This window comes from Crotalus tigris, unplaced genomic scaffold (assembly GCF_016545835.1).
Source record: "Crotalus tigris isolate CLP2741 ecotype Arizona unplaced genomic scaffold, ASM1654583v1 scf7180000023708.825605204:138715, whole genome shotgun sequence".
Classification (NCBI taxonomy): Eukaryota; Metazoa; Chordata; class Lepidosauria; order Squamata; family Viperidae; genus Crotalus; species Crotalus tigris.
The window spans coordinates 74,855-102,134 of record NW_024100131.1 but is presented as its reverse complement, the minus strand read 5'-3'; the positions used below and the strand labels follow the sequence as shown (position 1 = coordinate 102,134).

At 44.2% G+C, this 27,280-nt stretch overlaps 1 protein-coding gene across 6 annotated transcripts in view; it reads left to right on the top strand.

Annotated features, from left to right (window-relative positions):
- LOC120297791 (sodium-dependent phosphate transporter 2-like) overlaps positions 1-27,280 on the top strand; it is an 81,506-nt gene that overhangs the window by 25,095 nt on the left and 29,131 nt on the right. For 3 of the 6 annotated variants that reach the window (XM_039320810.1, XM_039320811.1, XM_039320812.1), the window contains exons 1-2: positions 1,164-9,167; positions 25,138-25,317. In XM_039320810.1, the coding sequence (XP_039176744.1) occupies positions 5,832-6,911 (1,080 nt within the window). In that variant the 5' untranslated portion in view covers positions 1,164-5,831 and the 3' untranslated portion in view covers positions 6,912-9,167; positions 25,138-25,317. Of the gene's footprint in view, positions 1-1,163; positions 9,168-20,758; positions 20,834-25,137; positions 25,694-27,280 lie in introns of those variants that run through there. The other 3 variants (XM_039320816.1, XM_039320813.1, XM_039320815.1) reach the window with 2 other exon arrangements.

Genomic DNA, 27,280 nt, shown 5'->3' with positions numbered 1-27,280 from the left:
TGTTACTCAAGGGGATCACAGTTCCCAAGATCCTAGAATTTTTACTAGATGGCCTAGAGAGGGATCTCTTGCCAAACACGCTGCGCAGGCAAATCGCCGCCCTCTCAACTATATTTTCTGCCAGCCCCGGTGAATCCTTGGGCAAGCATCCCTTAATACGATCCTTTCTCAAGGGGGCTGCAAATATCAGACCGCCAACCGTGCACAGGTATCCATCGTGGGAACTACCACGAGTACTACAAGCTCTTACCAGAGCGCCCTTCGAACCACTCAAAACATGTGACATTCGCTACCTGACCCATAAGGTAGCGTTCTTAGTAGCTATCACGTCAGCTCGACGGATATCCAAGTTAGCTTCTCTCTCAACGAGGAAGGACCTGTGTCACTTTCACATGGACAAGGTAGTCCTAAGAATAGACCCTTCCTTCATTCCAAAGGTCAACTCCTTTTTTCACAGATCACAGGAAATAGTCCTACCAGACTTCTGTCCAAACCCAGCTCATCCCCTGGAGCAACAATGGCACACCTTGGACGTACGAAGAGCACTAAGACATTACATTTCGCGCACAGCGGAATTCCGACGCTCGGAAGCGCTTTTCATATCCTTCCACCCCGCTACCAGGGGCCGGAGGGTCTCGTCCTCTACCATCGGTAGGTGGATTAGGGCATGCATCACTGGGGCATACCAGGCGGAGTCCTTGCAAGTCCCCAAGCATATCACGGCCCACTCCACAAGGAGCGCTGCCACCTCAGCAGCATGGGCCATGCAGGCTTCTATTGAAGAAGTATGCAGGGCAGCCACTTGGGTCTCGCCCTCTCCATTCATTCGCCATTACAAAATCGACAAGTACTCCTCTGCAGAGGCCTCCTTCGGTAGGAGGGTTCTCCAGCAGGTTCTAAACCAAAGTTACACACGGGACCAGTCTATTCCCCAACCCAAGGGACAATAGGCTTTGGTATGTCCCACTGCGTGGATTATCCATCTCCAGTGCTGGAGAAGGGGCGTTGACTTACCTGAACGCCTTTTCTCAGCACGGAGATGGATAATCCACACCCACCCTTATAGACTAGGATAATAGGGTATATTTAGTTGAGCCAAAACGTCTTACTGTCAGTCAATGGCTGCGCTCGTGTCAAGACTGGAGAATCATGGTCCAGGACAGGCGTGGCAACTTTGGCTGAGTGATCTGATTGGCCAGGAATACAGTCTCAACCCACTGCGTGGATTATCCATCTCCGTGCTGAGAAAAGGCGTTCAGGTAAGTCAGCGCCCCAATCCTTACTGTCAACAGAATGGTACAAAAAGATCTAAACTGTTCAATAGCAAAATACTGTGATAGCAAACAACGGGTAGGAATATCATTTCAGATTAATGTTAGACTAAGGGACTTAAAGAAGATTGCCTCTTTCTGTGTTTTCTTTGAAGTTGTCATTCTGCATGTATCTATGAGTTGAAATCATCCAGAACAGATTTTTTTTTCTGGCTCTATGATCCACTTTGAAAGATTCTCATATATTCTGTCTCTCATATATATCCATTCATATCTTTATACAAAGAGATGGCCCAAAGTGATGTGTGCATCTGTGTGTATGTATCTCTCTGTGTGTATGAACCATATGGTACATACCAGTCTTTTTTTAACTGTCATTGTAACACAAGTAATAATATGCTGATAGTCACTTATGCATTGTCAGTAATTATGGCATCAGTGCTCAATTGAAATGCACTTTGCACAAATAAGATGCATTGTCAGAAAATGTTTATAGTAGAAATCCGAAGTGAAACACTTTTGTGATACTTAAATCTAGAAATGCATTGTCCTACATCCACCAAAAAGTTGTAGTTTACTTAACAAGAACATCCAGTAAATGTTTAATTGAATCCGAACAGCCTCCTCCATGTTCCTTTATTATGGAGACTGGGGAATATATTTTATAATACAATATTACATAGAAAACAACCATGCAGCAATTGTGATTAAAGAGACCAAGGTTTAATTCATATTTAACTATGAAATTGATGAAATTTGAACCAATCACTATCATTCTATCCATGGAATTATTAAACTATGCAGGAGAAATAAATGAAATAAACAAAATATGTGTTGCAAGTAAATCCATAGTAGAGCATTCAAACCTTTTGCTGACTGCTTTTTTCTTTAGATTAATACTTCATTAGGATGAATTACTGCCTGCTATACAGATTTTACTGAGTAAAAATGATCACTGTATGGATAATTGTGTATCCATTCTCATAAAAAATATTTAAAAAATATTTAAAAAATCAAAAACTATTTGGAAGCTGCTTTCAAAACTTGGATGGATGAAACTTTATCATGTTGCAGTTCATTGACTAAATATATGTCCAAATATATTCCAATTACATCTTTTATGAACATACTTAACCTATGGGTAAGCAGTTACATCATGAGGAAATGGATGCCAGTGCTTAACACTCCATTTCATTAGCTCTCCGTGGATGATATCAGTGTGAAATTATTTTCATTATTGCCCTTGATGTAAATATAGTTGGAAAAAAAAAACCAATGCAGTATTAAACAATATTAATCACTAATCTGGGAATCTACAGATTCCTCAACTGTTGTCTAGTTTGACCAATAATTATTCACCAATAATACTCAAAGATCACATGATCTGAATCACATTTTCTCCAGCATGATAGATGTAGCATCCACCGATGGGTAATCAAAGCCTTCCTGCTCAGATTTAGACTAAAACCAAACTTTAGCCACGCCTCCTTTGGGCATTCCTTTCCCAGTTTTGTCTTAGTCTATGCTCAGATAGGACACAGATTTGCTAGCTCCTCAATTTTTTTCTAATTTAAGTAGTTAAAATTAGGTTAGATAGTAGGAATTCTAGTAGTTTTAGCTGATTAATAATCTTTAAATAGTTTTAGCAAAAGTCAAGGAGTTAAGAACCCCTGGGAGCGTTGTTTCCAGAGAGCCTATCTGGCCACGTGGATCCTAGGAGCTCTGCTGCAGAGCTGCGGTGTTAGCTCTTATCATCTGTTGAGCACAACAAGGGAGGCTTCCCTAGCGCCCAGGAGCAATTTTATTGCCAGCGCTCTGGAGGATTCAGCCGGATAGCCGGATTGCCTCTCTTGCCTCGTGGCCATGAGGCACCATCGAGGATCGCACTGAGACTCCCCTACGCTACAGAATCGCAAGTGTTGTAGTGCCATATAACTGTGTGTGGGGGGGCGAGTGGTAGAACTTTCCCTCCCCTGGTCTCCCTGAACGGGGAATTTCAAAAGCAAGCTCATAGAAGCTGCCTTGGAGCTCAAGCTAAGGGGAGAAGCCGTTTTTAGGCGCTAAGGAGACTCGTGGCCACCATTTTGAATCCTGTGCTGGGTGTGGCCACCATATTGAGAGTCACTTTTTGATTCTGATACAGGCCTATTATTTCAGTAGCCCACTGTGTTGGGCTCTTGAGGGGGTTTATCAGTCATTTTTCTCCAGCTTTCTTCATAGAGCTTCCATTATAGGAGGTATATTTTGTGTTTGATTCCTGTAGCCTTAATTCTGTGGGCAAATTTCCTGACCTGTTCTCTTTAGCTTCTGGTGCTGTGTCAGCAGGGCCTAGACAGACAGTTTTAGGTAGCTGTCTGGCTGTTTGCCATTGTGGTTGTCTTAGGGCGCGGGAAGCTTCCCTCCCAGACAACTTGATCTGCGTATTTACCCCCTTCCCAGGGCTTCTCCTATCTGGAAGGTCCAGGGCACAATGGCAGATGGTGAGACTCCTCAGACATTGCAAGGTTCTGATGTTCCCCCAACACAATCTAAACGCAGATCTTCTGATTTGAGCATGGGGGGAAAGAAAAAGGCCAAAACCAAGCATTTGACATCTAAAGAACCCTCCAAGGCTGCTGAGCGAGAGGCCTCGAGGAGACATCAGGCACCGGAGAAAGAATTTTCCAAAGCACAAAGGCTTAGGTGCAGTGAAGCTGAAGTGGTTCCCCCTGCTTCTCTGGGCAGTTCACCATGTGAGCCCCCGCTGGTGCCTTCTTATCAAGCCCCCAAAGCTTGGCCTCCTCAAGGAGGAACTGAACAGGTCGGTCTACCTGCCCCTATCCAGCCTATTCCTTCACCTCACCCTGGTCCTTCTATTTCACCTGCTATCATCACTACGCAGGCTCCTGAAGCCACTGCTGCAGGTGTTACTTCAGCTGAGCGATCCTTATGGGCTCAGCAGTTCCAGAGCTTTATGCATCATGCCTTTGATCAATTTATGTCCTCTTCCTTGGCAAAGGGGCGCACGCAGATACCACCTTCTCCACCCTTGCCCGCAGACCATACTGGACATGTCCAGTCTGCGGGTTCAGGTATTTCTGAGACTTCATCTCAAATTGGGGAAGTTGAGTCTGTGGACCTGGAGACAACGGACGCTCCCATGTCTGAAGATGAGGAGGTGGCTCCGGATCCGACCCCAACATCGGGGCTTTTTGATCCAAACCTATTCAAATCACTGTTGCTAAAGGCCTGCACCAAGACCAATTTGGTCTCAGAGCAGGAACCCAAGCCATCTACTTCTACTGCACAGGAGTCAAATCCTTTGTTTGCGGTAAAGGTTGTGGAGGAAAAACAGGTTCCTTGTCCAGCTGTTTTCCGAGAGATGGTGGAGAAACAGTGGACTTAATTGGCCACTCTATCTCCTCCTAGCAGCACGGAAAAGAGATTGTATAACGTATCTTCTGCATTCTCTTCCCTTCTAGAGGTGCCTACAGTGGACGCTCCCTTAACATCTTTGTTCTCCACATCCACTGTTCCTGGAGACATGGCTGAGCACTTCAAAGCTGAGGATAAAAGACTTGAGTTTTCCCTCCGCAGAGCCCACCAGGCCTCAGCTGGGCTATCAGGACGGCATCGTCCTCGTCCTTTTTCGCGAGAACTTCTGTCATGTGGCTCCGTGAACTACAGGCTTTAATTCCTCCGGGTCAAGTACATGCACAACAGACTCTAGGTCAGCTAGTAGCTGCGGCGGAATACATGTCAGATGCATCCCTCCATTCAACCAAATTTTCCACTACATCTACTGCGGCCACAGTAGCATCTCGCAGATTCTTGTAGCTCAAACAGTGGAGGGCTGACCTAAAGTCAAGATGGCGTCTAGCTACAGACACCTACAGTGGCAAAAATTTATTTGGCCAAATCCTAGAGCCATACCTAGTTGAAGGGAAGGATAAGAGAAAGACCTTAGAGAGAGAAAGAGAAAGATGGATAAGAGGCCCCAACAAGAATTTCGCAGGCAGTCCTTTCGTGCCAGAAGTTCTTGGGAATGGAGGCAGCTCTTTCGATCAGGGCAGTCCTGAGATTGGCCCAGAGGTTTCCGATCCTTCACCCCAGATAGGATTGCCAACAGGACCGCCAAAATTCAGGAGCCAGGGGTCAATTCCAGGCAAAGCACCCCTTCAGGGGGGCTGGAGGCTGTCCATACAGAAAGTCCAAGTGACGCCAAATTGGATCCTCCCATAGGCGGGTGCTTGGCTCTGTTCAGCGACACTTCGGAGTTCACCACAAACGATACCTGGGTAAGAGAGACCATAAGATTCGGTCTAGCCCTAGAACTCAAATCCATTTTCCCAGACCGCTTCCTTCAATGTCCTGCAACCAAGACATGCACACAGGGCCGAGCTAGTAACCACAGCCATAACACACTTATTAGATATAAGGGCCATAGAACCAGTTCCTCTGGATCAAAAGGGAAAGGGGTTCTATTCCATACTCTTCGTGGTCCCCAAGGCCTCATGGGGTTGGAGAGCAATATTGGATCTGAAGGGACTCAACCGATTCCTAATTTACAGGAGGTTCAAAATGCAGTCCCTCAAGTCCATTCTGGCCAGCGTCAGAAGGGGAGATTACCTCTCCTCCATAGACCTGACAGAGACCTCCCTTCATGTTTCTGTCAGACCACATCACCGCAGATTCCTCCGTTTCTGCTATGGAGGCAGACATTATCAGTACAGGGCTCTCCCCTTCGGTCTATCCTCAGCACCTCGGGTATTCACGAAGATACTGGCAGTATTAGCGGCCTATCTCAGACTGATCCCGGTAAGAGTACAATGCTACCTGGACGATATAATTATCCAGTCCAGTTCATTCAGCACTGCACAGCTAGATCTACAAACTACAATAGAGACACTTCAGAGACATGGCTTTTCTGTGAATTTCAAAAAGAGCCACATTACACCTACCACTCGGATCTTACATCTGGGCGCGATGATAGATTCAAACCTATGCAAGGTTTATCTCTCCCAGGAACACAAGGACAGCATCAAATCTCTAGTTCACAGGATCCAGAGGGAGAAGGTAGTCCCACTTGTCCAGCTATCGCAACTGTTGGGGAAAATGATTTCTTGCCTAGGAATAATGCCGTGGGCCAGACTTCACTCCAGACATCTCCAATGGTTCCTACTCCCCTTCCAGAAGCGGAACATCAGTGCTTCCACACGGAAGGTGAGAGTTCCACATTACACTCTGCTCTCACTCAAATGGTGGGGGTCACCAGCCATACACAAGGGGTCTCTTTTCAAGGAGCCTCACAGACTCATCCTGACCACGGACACCAATCTGTTTGGTTGGGGAGCTCACATACAGACATACATGACACAGGGTCAATGGTCCAAACGCGATCTCGCACACAACATAAATTGGCTAGAACTCAGGGCAATACACCTGGCTCTTCACCAATTCTCCAACATAGTGACAGGGAATCATGTTCTGGTAATGACTGACAACGTTGCAGCTAAAGCTCTTATCAACAGGCAGGGAGGAACCAAGTCTTGGTCCCTCATGCAGGAAGCCCTAGCATTGGGTCTGTGGGCAGAATCCCATCTAAAATCCATCAGTGCAAAACACATTTCCAGGCAGGAGAATCACAAGCAGATTCTCTAAGCAGGGCGATGATAGATCACTTGGAGTGGCAATTGGAGCCAGCCCTCTTCAGGGAGATATCGGAGAGGTTCAGACAGACTCAAATAGACCTGTTTGCTTCACCAGCAAACGCTCAGCTTCCCAGACATTTCACGCGGTTTCCGTCACGGGGGGGCGGAGGGAATGGACGCTCTACGCAGCAGATGGCCCAAGGAACTTCTGTATGCATTCCCTCCACTTCTTCTGATTCCAGCCGTCATCAGGAAGCTTCTATTAGAACAGGCAGAATTAATCTTGCTGGTCCCACTTTGGCCAAGGCGTCCTTGGTTTGCAGATCTTGTGGACCTATCGGTCTCCCCGCCTTGGAAGATTCCATCAGATTGCATTTCCCTCAGTCAGGGTCAGCTCCAACACCTGGACACATAGTGGCTTCAACTAGCCGCTTGATACTTGAACGGGAGAGTTTAGCCAGACAGTCCTATTCATCTGGAGTGATTGCTGTAATTCAAGCCTCCAGACATCCTTCGACCAGCAGGATCTATGATGCCACGTGGAAAAATTTCTGTACGTGGTATAGCACTAAGAAGGTCAACCCACTAGCTATTACCATTCCGATATTGTTAGACTACCTTTCAGAAGGACTGAACAAGGGTCTGTCTTATAATACCATTCGCAGGCAGATCACAGCATTATCCACTGTTCTCATCTGCGAGAAGCAGGTCCAGATATCTCATCATCCAGCAGTTACGGCTTTCCTTAAAGGAGCCGTTAATACCGGTCCCCCTGTGGTTCACAGATATTCCACTTGGGACTTACCAAAAGTTCTAAAGGTTCTCACAGGGTCACCATTTGAGCCCATCAAGTCGTGTTCGCTACATCTCCTTTCCTGGAAGGTAGCTTTTTTGATAACCATCACTTCGGCAAGGCACATCTCGGAACTAGCCGCACTCTCGGTTAGAGGGGACCTGTGTAATTTTCAGGATGACAGAGTGATCCTCAAATTGGATCCTTCTTTCATTCCGAAAGTCAATACCTGGTTCCATAGGTCCCAGGATCTGGTTCTTCTGGATTTTTGTCCATGACCATCTCACCGTCTTGAAAGGTTGTGGCACACATTAGATGTGCGCAGGGCTTTGCATCACTATGTGAAGTGAACTGCAGAATTCCGTAGATCGGAGGCACTGTTTGTGTCGTTCCAACCTTCTTCCATGGGTCTGAAGGTATCATCCTCAACCATTGGTAGATGGATCAGGGCATGCATCTCTTATGCATACAAGGCTCAGTCTCTTCCTGTTCTGGCCAACATCACAGGTCATTCAACGCGTAGTGCAGCTACATCTGCGGCCTGGTCTACCCAGACCTCGATTGAGGAAATTTGCAGGGCAGCCACCTGGGCTTCCCCCTCCTCATTTATAAGGCATTACAAGCTTGATAAATTCGCTGCCTCAGACGCATCCTTCGGCAGAAGGGTTCTGCATCAGGTAGTTTCTACGCAAGAGTCATAAGCCTAGACTTCCCTCCCAACAGGGACATGGGTGGCTTTGGTATGTCCCATTGGTGGATGCTACATCTATCATGCTGGAGAAGGGACGTTGTCTTACCTGAACGCCTTTTCTCAGCATGAAGATGTAGCATCCACACCCACCCTTTACAGTTAGTTTGGCAGATTTCTTTCAGGAGAAGCTACTATGTTGGACCTAATGAATGCTTCGCCTCGACAAAACTGGGAAAGGAACGCCCAAAGGAAGTGTGGCTAAAGCTTGGTCTTAGTCTAAATCTGAGCAGGAAGGCTTTGATTACCCATTGGTGGATGCTACATCTTCATGCTGAGAAAAGGCGTTCAGGTAAGACAACGCCCCGTTACCTGAGACATTAGAAATTTTAATTAGGGAGAATATACTGCACATAGAGAGAGTCCCTCTCCTTATTTTAGAATGCTGGGTGATAGAAAGAGTTGGGGATAACAAGGCTGTTCTTATTTGTAATGCTTTTTCTTTAGAACTTTATCAACAATTAAATTTACTAATTCAGTTTTTTCTCATTTTTCAAAAGATAAATAAAATTTTAATTTCAACCATGCATTTGAAGATGAATTTAGAGCAAAAACTTTGGGAACTTGTTTATCTGCTCTTCTTTTTGCTTTTGCCATTGTTATTTCTAGGTCTTAAGATTCTAGGACTTATCTGGGGCTTATCATGGCATTCACATTTAAATGCAAAACTATATCTGTTGGTATTTCATATTTGGGATCCAAGTTGGTCATAGTTATATGATTATGTGAGTATTTGATCATTTTTTTAATACCATCCCACACTAGCCCAGATAGTCATTCCAGTTTTTTTTCCCTCTTCCGCAATTGTCTGTAAAAAGATATGACCAGACTAGAGCTAGTTTGGTGCATTGGTTAAAAGTTCTGGATTAGAAGCTGGGAAATTGAATTTTAATCCATCCTGGGAACAGAAACCAGCCAGGTGACCTTGAGACAGTCACTCAACATGGACTTGTCCACGGAGCGCCAATTTGAACATACAAACAAACAAAAAAGAACTGCTATTAGACATTCTATTATTAGTGAGGGATCTAAAAACCAATCTGAATTGACAACAATCCAACATTTTCCCATTTATAATTGTGGTAATATCTGCTTCATGTTTAATATAGTACCTGAATATAGTAAGATCCATGCCTTTGATTCATTTCGGCACTCTCTCCTTAACTGTGCTAGAAAGAAAATATAGGGGTATCCTTTTTTTGCCCCATTTCTCTTCACATGATAATAGCTAAGTAGAAGCTATAGAGCAGGGATGTCAAACTGCCGGCCCGCAGGCCAGTTTCATCATACCGGAGCCGTGCCCACCCCATTGCCGGCAATGGCGAAAAAGCTCCGATATGTTGCGCGATGTTTGACATGCCTGCTATAGAGCAAGTTGACCAGAGATGCTAACATTTCAACTCATTCATCCGATATTCATAAGGATACCAGGCTGTACAAATCACTTTTATATCCTTTAGTGTATTATGTTTGAAAAATGATTTTTCTACTACATACTGTGTATTGCAACCAAATTCTTTGCACCAGTGTAAGAAATACAGTGGAGATTTGTATGAAGAAAGAGTTTATTGGATCAGAAACATCGTATGTGTACTATTATTCTGTTATTCTCAGATGACTGCTACAGAAACTCAAAATATTTTATAATGTGACATTTTGATCATAGTTAGCTGATGTTATTATTGAAAACCTTTTAAAAGTAACAATTATTTTAAATGGATAACATACTACCCTAGAGTAACACTAGAACTACAGCCAGGTTATTTTAAATTATTTAATCTATATTCAGTAAACTATTAAATAACTTAACGTTACCAATTCATTTTGTTACAGTTCTCAATTCTATTGATATTAATCTTTTATAATAGCTTTATATATCTTTTAATATACTTACTTGAAATCATTAGTTTTCAGATTAGGTTATAGATTTGGTTTACAGTATTAGTTATTTTTTGGTAAATATATTTAAGGCTATTAAAATTTAGTATTATAAGTATGAAGTCACTAGATTAATTTCTTCAATCTTTTTTGTTGTTATTGTGGCAGGCATCAAGCCTCTGAGCACGAATATAGTGCCATGCTGCAAATACTTTGTCATGTTTCAGATTTTTTGTTTTAATGTAACATAGCAGCTACTTTTGTTCTCATGACACATCAGGGAATCTTAAAAGTTGTTATATTAAATTAATTGCACATTTCTACCAAGCCATTCTATTGGCTTATTTAGAGGCATTTCATCTTTAAATGTAATTTTTGTTTTATTCATTATTTTTATTTATTTTGTAAATAAAGAACATTGGTATTCATTTATTTTAGATGTTTTATCCCACCTTTATTACTTTATAAGTAACTTAAGACAGTGAATATACATAATATTCCTTTACAGGGCCAAAGTAAGATTAACAATTTTTTAAAAAGAAAATGTTTCAATTCCATCACCCAGTTCCCCCCCTCCCCCCATATTGCCTGTGTGCCTGATGCAGCTTTACTTTGTTTCATGGTTTCACCTTAAAGAAATGGCAGGTATAATGAGTTCCATTAAAATCACAGCTGTTTATCAAGTTGGCTGTTTGTCTAAAATCCTTTAGAGGGAAAAAATAACAAAAACTAGAATAATGTGGCTGCATAAATGTTCACGCCCTCTTATAGATAGGAATGTGGCTGTGTTCAGAATTAACCAATCACATTTAAACTGATGGTAAATAGTAGTCAATACACACCTGCCATCAATTAAAGTGACTCTGACCAAGCCCATATAAAGTTCAGCTGTTCTAGTAGGAGTTTTATAACATTAACTCATTTGCCCCTTACAGCAACAGCCATGGTTGTAAAGAACTTAGAAAGCACCAAATCTCATTGGAAGGTATCAGTCAGGAGAAGGGCACAATTTTTTTTCCAGGACATTGACTATACCATGGAACACAGTGAATACAATCATCAGTGTGGGAAAAAAAATGCCATAACAGTGATGTTACCAAGAACTTAATGTCCCTCCAAAATTGTTAACAAAATAAGAAAACTGGTCCAACGGGCTGCTAAGAGGACTATAGCAACATTAAAGAATTTGCAGGAATTTCTAGCAAGTACTGATTGTGTACTACATATGAAAATAATCTCTGGTGTGTTCTCCAGTACAGGAGATGGATAATCCACGGATGGGTTTTCTCTGTCTGCCTGCTCTTGAGACCAAGTAGCCAAAGCTTGACACGCCCCCACTTCCTGTGGAGTCCATTCTTAACTTGGTCTCTGCTCGAGAAGACTCGTTTTGGCGTGGCTCTCAGCTTATCAGGTTAGACAAGAAATCCATTGATTGATTATCCCTTGATAATTGGCTTCCCCTTCCAAAAAAATTTGCCACCTATAGGAATTTAACCACAAAATTTTCTGGGGATCAGCCCTGATCTCAAACCTAAAATTAAAAAGGGGATTGGTGGGGAGGGAAACTTCCCCACAGATATCAGCCAGCCCCAGGGCTCTGGGGGGTGGAAAGGGGGGGAAGAAGGCATCAGCAGAGACTACTTGCTGAACCTTTTCCCCAACCACTAATTTTTCCTTGAGATCATCCCTGATCCTATATTAAAATTTTAAAAAGGGGGTGTGGGGGGGGAACTCCCCACGGATCCCAGCCAGCCCCAGGGCTCTGGAGGTGGAAAAGGGGGGGGGGAAAGGCATCAGCAGAGACCACTTGCTGAGCTTTTCTCCCCAACCTTCCAAGGGATTTTTTCCTCAAATTGGGGGAAAAAATAACAATCTCCAGGTCCAGATTCAAACTTGAATTCGGATCATCGGAGATTCCCTAGCAGCCCAGGGCAACTGCGGGCGCCATTTTAGTTGCTGTTTTCAGGCAACAAAGGCAATCCCTGACTGGGATTCCCTTAAAACGTCACCAGCGCGCCAAATTTAAATCCCCGGGCACAAGCAGCTTCTGGGAGGCTGCGGAGCTTATTTTCAGAGGGAAACGAGCCTCCTTTTTAAAAAGCCGAAGCACAGGAAGGGAGTAAGCCCCAACCAAGAAACGGAGGCTAGAGAACCCTCCTGGGATCCGCAAAGCCCGTTTTCAGGGAGAAACGAGCTGCGGCTGCCATCTCTTGCCAGAGGAAGGCAAACCGAGCTTAAGGAAGCTCCACATCATATCTGGAATCACTGATAGAGGCAGAATAGGAGCGCACAGCCAGCACTCCACCCCCGATACACACATATAATAATAGGACAAAATATAATAATAATAAAAATAAATACATAAAATTTAAAAATAATAATAATAATAATAATAATTAAAAAAAATTTAAAACTAAAAATTAAGCGACTGCAGGGCCAACAGGCCTAAAGGCAGAACACACAATATTATCATCATCACCATTATTGTTGTTGTTATTATTATTATTATTATTTTATTATTGTTGTTGTTCCTATTATTAGTATAATAGTAATAATATTAATAAGAATAAATTCCGCTCTAGGTGACCGCCATTTGATACCTGTTGTGTATTAAGTCAGGCCTACAGACCCTTTTGAGGTCGCCACTGATATTTTTTGCCTCCCTTTTCCTTTTTCTACTGGTGCACGTTGCCTGGTCACCTAAGGCCTCCGGGCGGAACCCAAAGAGTGGTTCCAAACGTGCCTTCGGTACCTCCCTCAGCTACCGTGACCTTAGCCCAGAGAGAATATTTTTGTTGTGGTCGGGTGATCAGGGGAACAGTCCTGGTACTTGTTCCAATTTCGCTCCCGCCAATACTTGCCTGCCTGAGCGTCTTCTCAGTTTTTCTGGGACTGCTCAAGCGGAATGGAGGGACCCTCGTTGCCTCAATCCATGAGCACGACCCCTCCACCTCCCAATTACGGCTGCAACACACCTTCTGACCAGAAGGCGGCAGGCAAGTGCAAAGCGACGACAAAACACTCGCTCAAGAGGCCCTCCAAGTTGGCGGAAAAGCAAGCCAGCCGTAGGCACCAGGCCCTGGAGAAGGAGTTCTCCAGAGCGCAGAGGCAGGCCCAATTTGAATTGGTTCAAATAGCGGCCACCGAGATGGAATTACCATTGGGTCCATCCACATCAACCCAGAGCGCGTGGTCCATTCCAGGAACACCGCAACCACTGGATCCGCCATCTACATCAGCCCAACAAACAACCACGGCGGCAGGCACAACCACTGAGTCCACCTCTCCACCTGCGGTCACCACACCCAAAGGTAATGACATAGGGGACATCTGGGCAGATGGACGGCTAGAGGCCCTATTAACCAAAGTGGTGGACCGAGCCCTAGCACAGCGCTCCGCCCACCACGACCAGGGGCCCTCCATCTCATCCATGCCACACTCGGAACTCCCCTCAGAGTCCTCAGGCATTCAGGAACCCGTCTCCCCGGCCCAGTCCTCCATGAGTGGTTATTCTTCACCACAAGAGGAGGATCAACCTGGGATCTCTATGTCAGAGGATGAGGAACTTCTCCCTGAGCCCCCCTCAGGGGGATTATTTAATCACAACCGCTTCCTCACGATACTACGCAAGGCCACAGCCATTGCGGACATGGGGACAGATCAGTTTTCTCAGCGGCAAGCGACACTGGCCACCACATCCAGACCCGTATTCGTAGAAAAGGTGACAACGCAACACCATATACCTTGCCCCGCCATTTTCCTGAAAGGGATCAAGAAGCCACGGGACTCTCCCGCTTCCTTCCCATCAGTGCACGACGCGCACGCGCGGCGCCACCCCTGGAGGCGCGGCGGTGCCCCCATGCGCGGTGCGCATGCGCGGCGGCACCCCAAAGAGGTGCGCCCCCCACGCGCAGCGCGCATGCGCGGCACCACCCCCAAAATGATGAACTCTCACCTGATATAATATAGTTTAATGCAGCGGTTCTCGTTTGTGTGACGGCGACCCCATCACACAAACGCCATGCACAGCGCACATGCGCGGCGGCGCCCCCGAGTGGTATGGACAAAAATTATACAGCACTGCCACAGACCTCAATGAGGCCTTAGAAATTCCTAAGTAGATGAAGCCTGACCCCCTTGGTCTCCCAGACAGCCATGGCTGGGGACCTAGTGGAGCCCTTAAGGCAGATGACAAAAAGTGGGAACAAGCCTTTCGCAAAACCCACCAGACAGCGGCATGGGCCATCAAGCAGCCACCCGGCTCCTTTTTTGGTCCGGGCCACCCTCATCTGGTTGCAACAACTACAAACCATAGTTCCTATGGAGGACATACGAACACACCAGGACCTGGCTAAGATGGTAGCAGCCACGGAATACGCTGCAGACGCAACGTTCCAATCGGCCATTTTTTCATCCAGATCCATAGCATCCAACATAATTGCCAGGAGAATGCTATGGTAAAACACTGGCAAGCTGACACCAAGGCTAAGTGGCGGCTAGCGACCGCCCCTTACTCAAGCAACGGTCTGTTTGGGGAGGCCTTGGACCCCTATCTTGTAGAGAACAAAGACAAGCGGAAGGTCATGGCACACTTGAACAAAAGGTCAGACAAACGTACCACACCTTACTTTCGTAGGCAGTCCTTTCGCCAACCGACAACCACGCCTATCAGTCAGGCACCCAAGCCTTCACCTCCCAGGCAGAACAAAACCGTACGGCGCCCCTACGACAGACCGGGGTTCCAGCCCAGACAACAAACCAGTCGAGACGACCCTTTCGTGGAACGGGTCGTCCGTACCGGAAGACAAAATGACTCCTACATAGACCTACCCATTGGAGGAAGACTAGCTCACTTCTTCCACCAGTGGGAGCAGACCTCCACGGACAACTGGGTACTACAAACCATCCAGTCCGGGCTGTCCCTGGAGTTCCTGGTCACACCCCCAGACCGACTCATCAACTGCTCGGTCTCCAGGAACCCCACCAAACGCAAACTCATGCAGGAGGCCATCCACACCTGTTGGACATTCAAGCAATAGAACCGGTCCAGCGGAATACAGAGGCAGAGGATTTTACTCCATCCTCTTCGTGGTTCCAAAGACTTCAGGAGGATGGAGGGCAATCCTGGACCTAAAAAACCTCAAACCGCTACATCACATACAAAAAATTCAAGATGCAATCCCTTCAGTCCATCCTGGAAGCATCAGAGAAGGAGACTTCCTGGCATCGATAGACCTCACGGAAGCCTACCTTCACATCCCCATCCACCCAAACCACGCCGCGGTTCCTACGTTTCTGTTACGGGGAAAACACTTCCAATACAGAGCTCTCCCCTTCGGTCTATCTTCGGCACCCAGGGTATTTACCAAGATACTAGCAGTGTAGCCGCCAAAACTGAGAAAAATCCCATACGCGTCCAATGTTACCTAGACGACATACTAATCCAAGCAACATCCCTACAGACAGCTCAGGCGGACGTAAGAACCGTCATTCGCGTCCTCCAATTACCGGATTCTCAGTAAACTTTCAGAAGAGCCAGACAGTTCCCCTCGTCCAGGCTGCTGCATCTGGGGCCATGATAGACACAACAAACTGTATGGTCTATCTCTCCAAACCGGGTGGCCGGCATCAGGGAACTGGCTCGCTGGGTTCACAGGCAACGTTCAGTTCCGATACTAACACTTTCCCAATTATTGGGCAAGATGTATCGCCATAGCCATTGTACCCTGGCCAGGCTCCACCTACGGGAACTAAGTGGTTTCTGCTCCCGTACCAACGGAAGAACACCAGCGCATCCACCACCTAGATCAGTGTCACGGCACAAATCCGCAGGGCGCTACGCTGGTGGTGCTCTCGGGCCGTGACCAAGGGTCACCCTTCAAGGAACCAGTCAGAGTTACCATCACTACAGACGCCAGTCTGTATGGTTGGGGAGCCCATCTGGACTCCCAGTTTGTACAGGACGTTGGTCCGCCACGGATCTGAGAAACAACATCAACTGGCTAGAACTCAGGGCTATCCACCTAGCCTTGCAACAATTCAAAGACAGAATCAGAGGCACCACGTTCTAGTCCTAACAGACAACGAGCAGCCCAAGGCGCACATCATCGGCAGGGGGGGACCAGATCAAAAACCCTGATGACAGAGTCACGACTCCTATTCAGCTGGTAGAGCCCAATCTGAAGTCACTAAAAGCGGAACACATATCGGGGGTCAACAACCAGCAAGCGGACTTCCTAAGCCGCACCACAGTGGACCCTTCGGAGTGGGGGCTACACCTGAACTTGTTCCTAGACATCTCCCGCAAGTTCAGGTACCCGATCCTCGATCTGTTCGCATCATCAGACAATGCCCAGCTCCCCAGATTTTACTCTCTTACTTCAACCCGCGAGCAGAGGGACGGACGCTCTGAGAACTCAGTGGCCTCAGGGTCTGCTTTATGCCTTTCCCCCACTACCACTCATACCGGCGGTCATCCGAAAGCTGATTCGGAGCGGGCAGAAGTGATCCTAGTAGCACCATATTGGCCACAGAGACCGTGGTTCGCCGACCTGATGAACCTGTCTCAGTCGCCCCCATGGAACATTCCCCCTCATCAAGTGTCCCTACACCAGGGACCATCAGTCACCCGAACCCCAATGGTTACAACTGACCGCCTGGCACTTGAGCGCCAGATAATGGCACAGGAACTATTCTCTCCCGGGGCCATTACCATATTCAAGCTTCACGCCGTCCGCAACCGCATTTATGACTCCACTTGGAAAAATTTTTGCCTTTGGTGCAGGGAACGGCAGTTTGACTTACACAAAACTCTACATCCCTCAGATAGTAGATTACCTCTTGGAGGGACTAGACAGAGGCCTCGCCCCCGCGACCATCCGCAGGCAAGTGGCGGCCTTGTCCACCCTCCTCACCTGCATGGATTCGGTTCCCTTAGCTCACCACCCCAGGATCCGCGCCTTTATCAAGGGCGCCTATAACACCAGACCTCCAGTAATTCACAGGTACCCGTCCTGGGAACTACCGCGAGTCCTTCACGCACTCATTCGGTCACCATTTGAACCATTGGCGACCGTTTCCTTGCGACACCTGTCGCTAAAGGTGGCTTTCCTGATTGCCATCACATCGGCCAGACGAATTTCGGAACTGGCCGCACTGTCAGTCCAGAAACGACCTATGCCATTTTTCCACAAGGACAGGGTGGTCCTTAGGTTAGATCCTGCCTTCATACCGAAGGTGAATTCACTTTCACAGGACACAGGAAGTAATTCTCCCAAACTTCTGTCCAAATCCAACACATGACCGGGAGCGGCAGTGGCATACATTGGACGTCCGCAGAGCCTTGCGGCGTTATATAAAGCGTACAGAACCCTTCCGCAATCGGAGGCCCTATTTGTGTCCTTCCAAGCGAGCACCTTGGGGCGGAAAGTTTCGGGGCACCATTGGAAGGTGGATCCGAAGCTGTATCGCAGAAGCTTACAATGTTCATCCCTGCCGCCCCCAAAGTCATCTCACAGCCCATTCCACCCGAAGCGCTGCAACTTCGGCGGCATGGGCTACCCAGGCGTCAATCGAGGAAGTTTGCAGGGCCGCGACATGGTCCTCGCCTTCCCCGTTTATACGACACTACAATAGACCGTCTTTGCATCGGCGGACGCCTCCTTTGGTAGGAGGGTCCTCCAGCAAGTTGTCTCAGAGATCAATCTACCGGCCTTATCTGTTCCCACCCCTTGGGACAGTGAGGCTTTGGTACGTCCATCCGTGGATTATCCATCTCCTGTACTGGAGAAGGGTGTTGGTCTTACCTGAGCGCCTTTTCTCAGTACGGAGATGGATAATCCACACCCACCCCAAGGCCAGCAGGCCGCTAGTAGGGAGCTGAGAGCCAATACCTCGTCAATCATCAGCCAATTCGCCCTCGTTAAGAATGGACTTCCACAGGAAGTGGGGGCGTGTCAAGCTTTGGCTACTTGGTCTCAAGAGCAGCAGACAGAGAGAAAACCCATCCGTGGATTATCCATCTCCGTACTGAGAAAAGGCGTTCAGGTAAGACCAACGCCCCTTTTCTATGCTGTGGCGAGACAAAACGCGTACAAGAACCATCTGAGGCCAGTTACATTTTGCAAAAACCTAACATCAATTTGACAAAGACATGTGAGCAAATGTGTTATGATCTGAATATTTTTGGGGCATAAATTCCAAAAGTCGTTTGGCACATAAAAAAATGCACAATCATCAAATACACATACCCACAATGAAGTATGGTGATTGACCCGCATTATGCTTTGGGGACTGCTTTTCTTCATCCGAACTGAACTTAGTGAAGATGAAGGAATATGAAACATTTCAAATATCAGTCAATTTTGGCACAACTTCAGGCATCTGCTAGAAATGGCTGCAAATGAAGAGAATTTTCACTTTTCAACTCCCAAACACCACTCAAAGCCTATCACCAAGTCTTACAACTATTACTTCATCGAAGAATATAAAAAATTTTTGGAACAGCCCAGCCAGAGCCCAGACTTAAATCCATTGAAATCAGTGGAAGATACCGTAAGAGGCTGTTTACAAAGATATCTACACCACTGACACATTTGGAGTGCTTTTTCATGGGAAGAGTGAGTAAATTCCCAAGGCAAAATGTCTCCATTCAATGGCTCCTACCCACCAAAAAACTGATGCTTTCATAACATCAAGGGCTTCAATAAACTAGTCATTTAGAGGTGTGCATCTTTTACAACCACATTATTATTACAAGTTTTTTTTTATTATTTTTACCCAAAATATTTGCAAATTTGTCTTTCAGATTAATTGTAGAAGCTGTATGTTTTATTAAGGTGGAAAATCTTCTGCAAGTTATTTATCTTGGTCTGATTTTTTTTTTTTTACATCTCAAAACTTGGCATTTTAAACAGTTGTGTATGATTTTTTATATCCCTGTATATGTCTGGCACAACTGGCAAGCTTATCATATCAGCTGATATTTTCTGTTCCTAATTGTTCCTTTTTGTCATTCATACATGGAGTAGATCAATATGAGATCATTTATGTTGATTTACAGAAAGACTAGTCTTATACCACGAGTCGGACAAACCCTCAGCTCGGGAGCCGCATGCCGCTCTTTTCACTTTCAGTCTTCTTTATGCAGCTCCAGTCCTCTTGCCATTTGGGGAGAGCGAGAGAGAGAGCGAGATGAGAGAGAGAGAAGTCACTTGCGCTTTGCTCCCCCCCTCTCTCATTACGGGGCTCCTGATTGGGCCCTGCGCCTGGACGCACCATCCCCGAGGAGAAGCATGGCCAGGAAATACCTTTCCCAGGCTGGCCCTGTCCAAGGCACATGTGGCCAGGGAGCCACGTGGGGCAGCCCCAGGATCCCCCCTGAGAACATCCTGTGAGAGCCTCCGCTGAGCGGGCCAGCCCTCCCACAAGCTGCGGCCCTGAGGGAGCACAGCCCCTGCGAACTCCAGCTGGTGCTACTGTTGGCTCCGCTGGTTTAAGGTGGCAGATCCCTGTCTTATACCATGGGTATCAAACTTGATTGTGTCACATGACGTGTCATGATATTGCAATGTTTTTTCCCTTTTTGGAGCTGGGGTGGGCCTGGCCTGCACTTGACGCATCCGGCCTGCGGGCTACCAGTTTGACACCCCTGTCTTATATAGAATAGTCCTTGCTTACTAATAATTGAGCTCAGGAACTTTGTTACTAAGCAATATGGTTGTAAGACACAACATCATGTAACTGCATTAACTTATAACGGCAGTTCCAGGAATCCCAGTTTCAATTGTTAGGTGAATCCAATGTGGTCGCAGTGTCCTGTTTGCAACCTGCTACTGGCTTCTCCACTGATGCTGCAGTGAGTGCAAATACATAGTGAGTTCACCTCATTCAACACCATCATAATGTTTACTGAACAAAAGCACATTAAATAAGGATTCCCTATCCTTGAGGTAGGTTGCAGCAAGAGAATCTTGCAAGTCTGTCTGAGTTTTAACTTTCCTCCCTCTTATATCCCAAGGAGTCAAGAGGGTCCCTGTTTTTTTCTGATACATGCTTCTTTTTGTGATATATGCTTCTAGATGTGTTTTACAAGATTTCGGGCCTTTTGAGTAACCACTGTATTACTGAGTGTGGTGGCCAGTAGTATTTATTCAGGTGGTAATAAATATGGATCTCTTAATTATGAAATTTCTTTAGCTGATTGTAAAAAACTAAGGAGGATCAAATGTGGATGTTACTTTTTTGGAGATCACTAGGAAATTGAGAGTGCCACTTATATGAAGTTAAAATAAAAACAAAGAAAAACCTGAAGATAGTAATAAACTAGATTCTGACCATGAAATTGCCAGGAGTTGAATCTGACTTAGAGGCTTTACTTTTTACAGTTAAAAATTGAATTCTTTTTATATTGAATGTATTCTTGTTTATTTTTGACTCATCACAGTTGCTGCATTTATTTCCCCATGGTGATGGAGCAACATCCTGTCCTTTCTCTTAGGCTTTGTAGAACAAGGTCAGTGTTCCGGGCCTTTTCAGGACAAAAGAATTCGTCAGTTTTCTTTGCCTTTCTAAGGCTTGCTGCTGAGATACTATTTCAGTTGTTAAGGTGGTTAAGAGAGAATTTAGATATAAATAGTAAGAAAAAAATGTTTACTATGAAAATAGTAATAGGAACAGGAGTCTGATAAGCGTGAAAGATTTGCTGGGAAATAAGTCATTGGGTAAGGTTTATGAGAGCATAATTTTACTTTATTATTAATCTCAACCAGGAGAGAATGGGTCTGTGATAGAAGCATGAATGGTACAAAATAGGTAGTGCTGGTTTAATAACTTTAAATGTAATTACCGTATTTAAAATTGGATTAATCTGAAACTTATTGAGAATCACATTGAATATAAACTGGGTCAGGTTTAATTTTTTAAAAAGAGTTGCAAATATTGTAAACTCCTGCTGAGGCCATCATCAGCTCTCTTACCATGCAGGATTTATATAAGTGAATTTTTCCAGGTTTCATTGCTGCATGTACATACTATAAATACCATATATTGTTGATAAATGGCCAAAAATATTACAGGTAATCCACAGTTAAAATTGGGATTGGAAATTTGATCATAAGTCAATGCACCTATTCATTTTTTGAAATTTTTCATGGTGGTCATTAAGCAAATGATGCAATTGTTAAGTGAATGGTATGGTCTTTAAATGAACCCATTCTTTTGATAAATGGCAAAAAAAAAATGCAAATCACAATCATGTGACTATGGGGCATTGTAACTGGTTGTAAAGCTGAGTTGTTTGCAAAGCAACCAAAATACAGTCAAATGACTTGGGAAATTTTTTACAGTGGTTAAAGGTAAAGCTGTTGTATCTCAGAATGGTCATAAGTTCCAGATTACCTGTATTGCGATCAGAGTGGCTTCCATTGGGGTAGAGTACAATCACTGTATTCTCCAGCATGATGAGTGGAGAATCTACCAATGGGTTTTGCTTGTCTTCTGCCCATAGACTAAGTCAGCCAATTTTGCCACGCCTCTCTTTTCTTGGTCCTCCTCTTCCCAGTCTCAACTTAGTCTCTAGCCCAGAAGGACACATTTTCCTTGGCTCCAGGATCAGGTCGTAATTTTATCTTCTATTTCTTGTCTTTTTATAAAGGGGGAGGGGGTGCAAACAAACGGCCATTTGTTCGCCGTCTCAGCCGATCACGGAGCAGCCACAGGTTCATCCTAAGGCCAGCTGATCGGCAGAGTGTAATCAGTGGAGACTGAAAGAGAGGCCGGTTGCCATTTTTGGCTCCATGTGGCCTCCGGGGGGGGGAGGAAACTAAGCATTCAGATGAGCTCTTTTTAAAGCAATTGGTAATTCTTTCAAGAACAATCTTCAATGCAATCATAATCTCCCCTTCTCCAGGATTGAATAGGACCAGTTTGATTAAACAGTGGGAGGGGGAAGGCAGGGAAGTGCGCAAAACACCTTTTCTCATTGAAATAAGGAAATTCTTCCTCCTTCCTAATCACCTACATCCCAGCCTATAGGCAATTTACCACTCCCTTTTAAAGGGAAAGGAGAAGGAGAGACAGGACAATTTCTGGCTCCTCAAAGGTGATATACCCCTGCCAGCACAGGGACTGATACAGGAGAGCACAGCTGGTGTCTGTACTATTAACTGATACCCACCCCCACAGGAATTATTTCCAATCACTAACAGATTACTCTCTGATCAGGACAGGCCCTTTAACAAGCCTCTTAACAGAGATTTCTCTCAGTCTTGCGCTGAGATATCTCTTCTGCAAATGGCAGACACCAATGCTGCCCAGACAGCACAGGACTCCTCCATCTGTCCCCCCTGGACGCAAGAGGCCAAGATCCTCCAACCAGGAGGCAGCGGGCAGGATCAAGGCCAAAGCAATTTCTAGCAAAAGATCCTCCAAGGCATCGGACAAGGAGGCCAAGCGTTGCCACCAGGCTCTGGAGAAACAGTTCTCTAGAGCTGAAAAGAGGCAAAATATAGCAGGAGACGGCCTAGTCCCACCAGCTTACACGGAGGAGGAAATATTTGGTCCGCTGCAGCCTAGTCAGGAACCTCTGGAAACAGAGGCTGACACAGAACAGGCAGACAGATCCCCCCTAAGCAAAGGGCCCAAAAGCCCAGGAGTACCAGACACAAACTCTGCAGCAGGGCCTAGTCTTTCAGACAATCAGGGAGCCTTGTCATTGGAACACTTACAATCCCTGATATCTCAGGTCGTTGCTCAGGCCATAGCCTCTTCAAGACATCATAGGTCCAGAGCCAGGTCTGTAGCTTCAAGAGGCCATTCCTACCTTTCACAGGAGGAGGCCTCAGCATACCAGGAATCAATTTCCCCTTCTCGTTCCTCAAGAAGCAGGAAGTCTCCCGCGAAGGACTATGAGCAAATGGATCAGGGGCTGTCGGAGGATGATGATATACTGTATCCCCAGATCCTCCACCATTCATGGGCCTCTTCAACCCATCTTTAATCAAATCCTTGCTTCACAAGGCCAGCAGCACTGCAAAGATTAAGAGACCGAGGCTTCCCCAAGAGGGATCCTCAGCACATCAGGACACAAACAGCAGAGTGTTTTCGCAGCCCACTTACACACAACAATTTATTCCCTGTCCCCCTCTCTTCTTTGACACAATTCAGAATAATTTAGGGGCACCGAGGGCCTTCCTTCCAATGGGGGGACAGAGAAGAAGCTGTTCAACATAGATCTGGCCTTATCGGAGGTAATAGAGGTCCCAATAGTAGATGAACCACTAGTAGTTCTTGTTTCACCATCTACGGTATCCGGGGATGCAGCGGAATGCCTTTTCTCAGCATGACATTGGAGAATCCATTCCCATCCTTAGGGCCAGTCAGGTCCTGTGCTGGAAAAAGATTGAGCCAACACACGGGAGTTCAGTTGAGATTGGGAAGAAGAAGGCCCAGGAAGAGAGGCGTAGCAAAATTGGCTGACTTAGTCTACGGGCAGAAGACGAGCAAAACCCATTGGTGGATTCTCCATCATCATGCTGAGAAAAGGCGTTCAGGTAAGACAAAGCCCCGTCACTGTAGGAGGAGATGCTTTAGAAACCTAAAAAGAGTACCAGAACATTCTTTTTTGTGGACATCCAGTACTTCCAGGAATAATTCTTTTAAACATACATTGTTGACAGTACAAGTAGTCCTTGTTTAGCAACTGCCTCATATAGTGACTGTTCATTGTTGTGTTTATTATGGAAAAGTGTGCAACCGATGCTCACATTTATAACCTTTACAGGTGTGTAAGAAAGCTGAAGTAAGATTGTAGTCACAGTCACATGATTTTTCACCTAGCAATCTTAATTTAATGACTGAGTTGCTGATTCCAATTATGGTTGTTAAACAAGAAATACTTGAATGGGCAGACTGGTAAAATAAAGAAGCTAATTCTGGTAGTTGAGTGTGAGGCTTCAGTGTCCTAGGTTCTTTGCTAGTGCTTTCTTATGATTTGTGGACATAATGACATTAATGAATTATTGTATTTGTCAAGTATTCAAAACTCATTCAAGTAGCAGAATTTAACTTTCTTAGAATAGAATTTAAGTTACCTGGCACAAAGTATTAAATTCTTACATATGTTAAAGCAAAATCAGATTTCAGAGTTTCTAGAAGAGATGACTTTTTAATTCATTTTTTACAAGGATTGTAATGGAAAGCTCTGTTTATGATAAAATTTATGTGATTACAATTCAAGTAGTGTATTTCAAAAGTTAATGTGTCCCAAACTATGTTCAGCAGGACAGACAATAGCAACTAATATATTATTTTGATAAATCTGCATGAAGTAGCCTTTATGTTATAGACTTAATTAGTTAAGGAACAAGGATGCTTTCAGTTTTCTAAACAGTACAAGGAGTTAATACCAGTCTCTGCTATTTTACAAGAGACAAAGTATAATAAATTTACACAGGAAAAAGCACATTCAAGTTATTTTGAACCACACAGATTAATTACGCTTTAATTATGTTTAGCAGGCATCCTTGCTAAAGGACATTCTTGCTTAATCATAATAAGATTAATTCAATATATTCTTTCTTACAGATACTTGGTAAATATCAAAAGATTATGCCTATGTCTCTATTTAATTTTTTAAGTTTTCTAGGAAGTAGAAAAGTCTCAATTATAATTTATTATTGTCCCCTAAGTACTGTCAGTTTTAATCTGACTTCAGCCATTTTGTCTGTAGTTACCAGGGTATCATATGACATTCTAGATTTTCTTATTTATAATTATATAGTGTTTGATTCTAGTTTTTTCTTTTTTTTCTTTTTGTAGGAGAGATCACTACAACTGTAAACCTACTGAAGCAAAATATGGAATGGATCTTGCTGGTGACTGAATTAAGCCAAACAAACAGTATTGACAGTAGCTTGAAAATCACCAGTTAGCAGTTTCTTCACGCTCCTGTATCACACAGCACTTTCCAGAGAGAACTCATTGTGTGCATAAAATCAGCTTTTAAATCTGCTCACTACCTTTCAGCTTTGTTTAATTAAAATAGTTTTAAATGGGAATCTGAACTACAAGAGCACTCGGAGAAAAATGGCATTGGAAGAATATCTGTGGATGGTCGTTGTGGGTTTTATCATTGCTTTTATTTTAGCATTTTCAGTTGGTGCAAATGATGTTGCAAATTCTTTTGGTACTGCTGTGGGTTCTGGTGTAGTTACTTTGCGCCAAGCCTGTATCCTTGCTTCAATTTTTGAAACTACTGGTTCAGTATTGCTGGGAGCAAAAGTAGGTGAAACCATTCGTAAAGGTATAATTGATGTGAACTTCTATGACAACTCAACAGGTCTACTTATGGCTGGAGAAGTCAGTGCAATGGTTGGTAAGTAACCTTATTTTTCTTAAGTATTTATTTTTTTTCAAACAATTAAAAGTTCTTATATCTTGGTAAAACTAAAGTAATAATTTGCACATTTCTCAATCTACAAAATTCCATGGAGATTGAGGAAGTTATTGAGAAGTCAAGAGCAGGCCCTGGAATTGGGTTCTGCACGCTCTTCCTTGGCCAGATGCCTTTAGTAGTTTAAAATTAATAGAAGTTAATTTTATACCTTTTTTTACCATAGATTCAGATCACAGTTGGTTTAGAGCAAGATTAATATTATCTGTAGTTGATTATATTATTTTAGGAAAGAAAATATTGCCCATTCTTAAGTTTAAAAGATTTGAATTATAATCGGTCTTTCTAAGGATTCTGTTTATTTACTATTTCAATATAGTGTATGACATTCTAAAACTATTAAAAGAGTAATATATAACAAGATATTGGCAAGATAACATAACATTGCATATCACTGTAGTATACTTAAAATATTGGTGACTTAGATTTGTATTTATAATTTTATGAATTTTTATGAAAAAGAAATCTTAAAATACTAGCTTATCTTATGAATCTATTTTATTTGTACTTACAGTCAGTGTCTCCCGTTCTTTGGAACATGGTGAGGGTTTGGGGAGAACAGTAATTTCTTTTCTTTACACTGGAGCTTGGGGAAAATAAGCCACAAGAAAGCTCCTATTTTCTTCCCCACACAACAATGCAATGAGTTAGGGAAATGTGATTTGATCTTATCAAGAGAATACAGCCCTCTGCTTCTAGTGAGCAGATCAGATTGCCCTCAAGGGATGACATTTCAAAACATTTGCTGGGATCCATTCTGAGACCGAGGGGCAGGAGGATATTCTTGGGAGCTTGACTTGTTTGTTCTGGGACTGTCCACAACTCTGAGCCTGTACAGTGCTATGCGGTTGCACTGTTGCTCCCTCCCACTTGAATTGTACAGAGAAGGAAGATAACAGCAATAACCAAAAAGTATGGATACTTTCTTTTTTGGCTTCGGAATAGGATTGGAATCTTCATTAAATAGGCTGTCAAGTACCATATTTTGATTTATTAGTTTATATGAACATTTAACCATAAGACAAAATGTTGAGGATAAAAATGCTGTCTTAAATTGTATCACACTTGAAAATGAAAACAAAAATGGGAGGGATACATCCTGTTTTTTAACCCAGCAGAAATTTGTATGGATAGAAAAATGTACATCTCATTTAAAAGCATATGTTTTCTTACTTCCACTGTCATCATAAAAAAATTGTTCTACTATTTGCAGTTATATTAATTTTCATCTTTTAAAAATGGATGGAGTCTTATATGCAGTTGCAAATCAATTAATTCTAAAAATTTTAAGGTTATTTAAAATACTTTGACTGTTAATGATTAAATACAGATAATGATTAAAATATTTTTAATTGATATATAGGTCTAATTTTAGATGAATGGCAAAGCAATGGAGTCCGCATAAAATATTATGTCCAAGTTTGTTTATGAAGGGTGCGTTTCTTCCTCCCTTAGAGGGATTAGAATATAACTCTACATTCTGCGAGGATATATCAATACAGATTATGG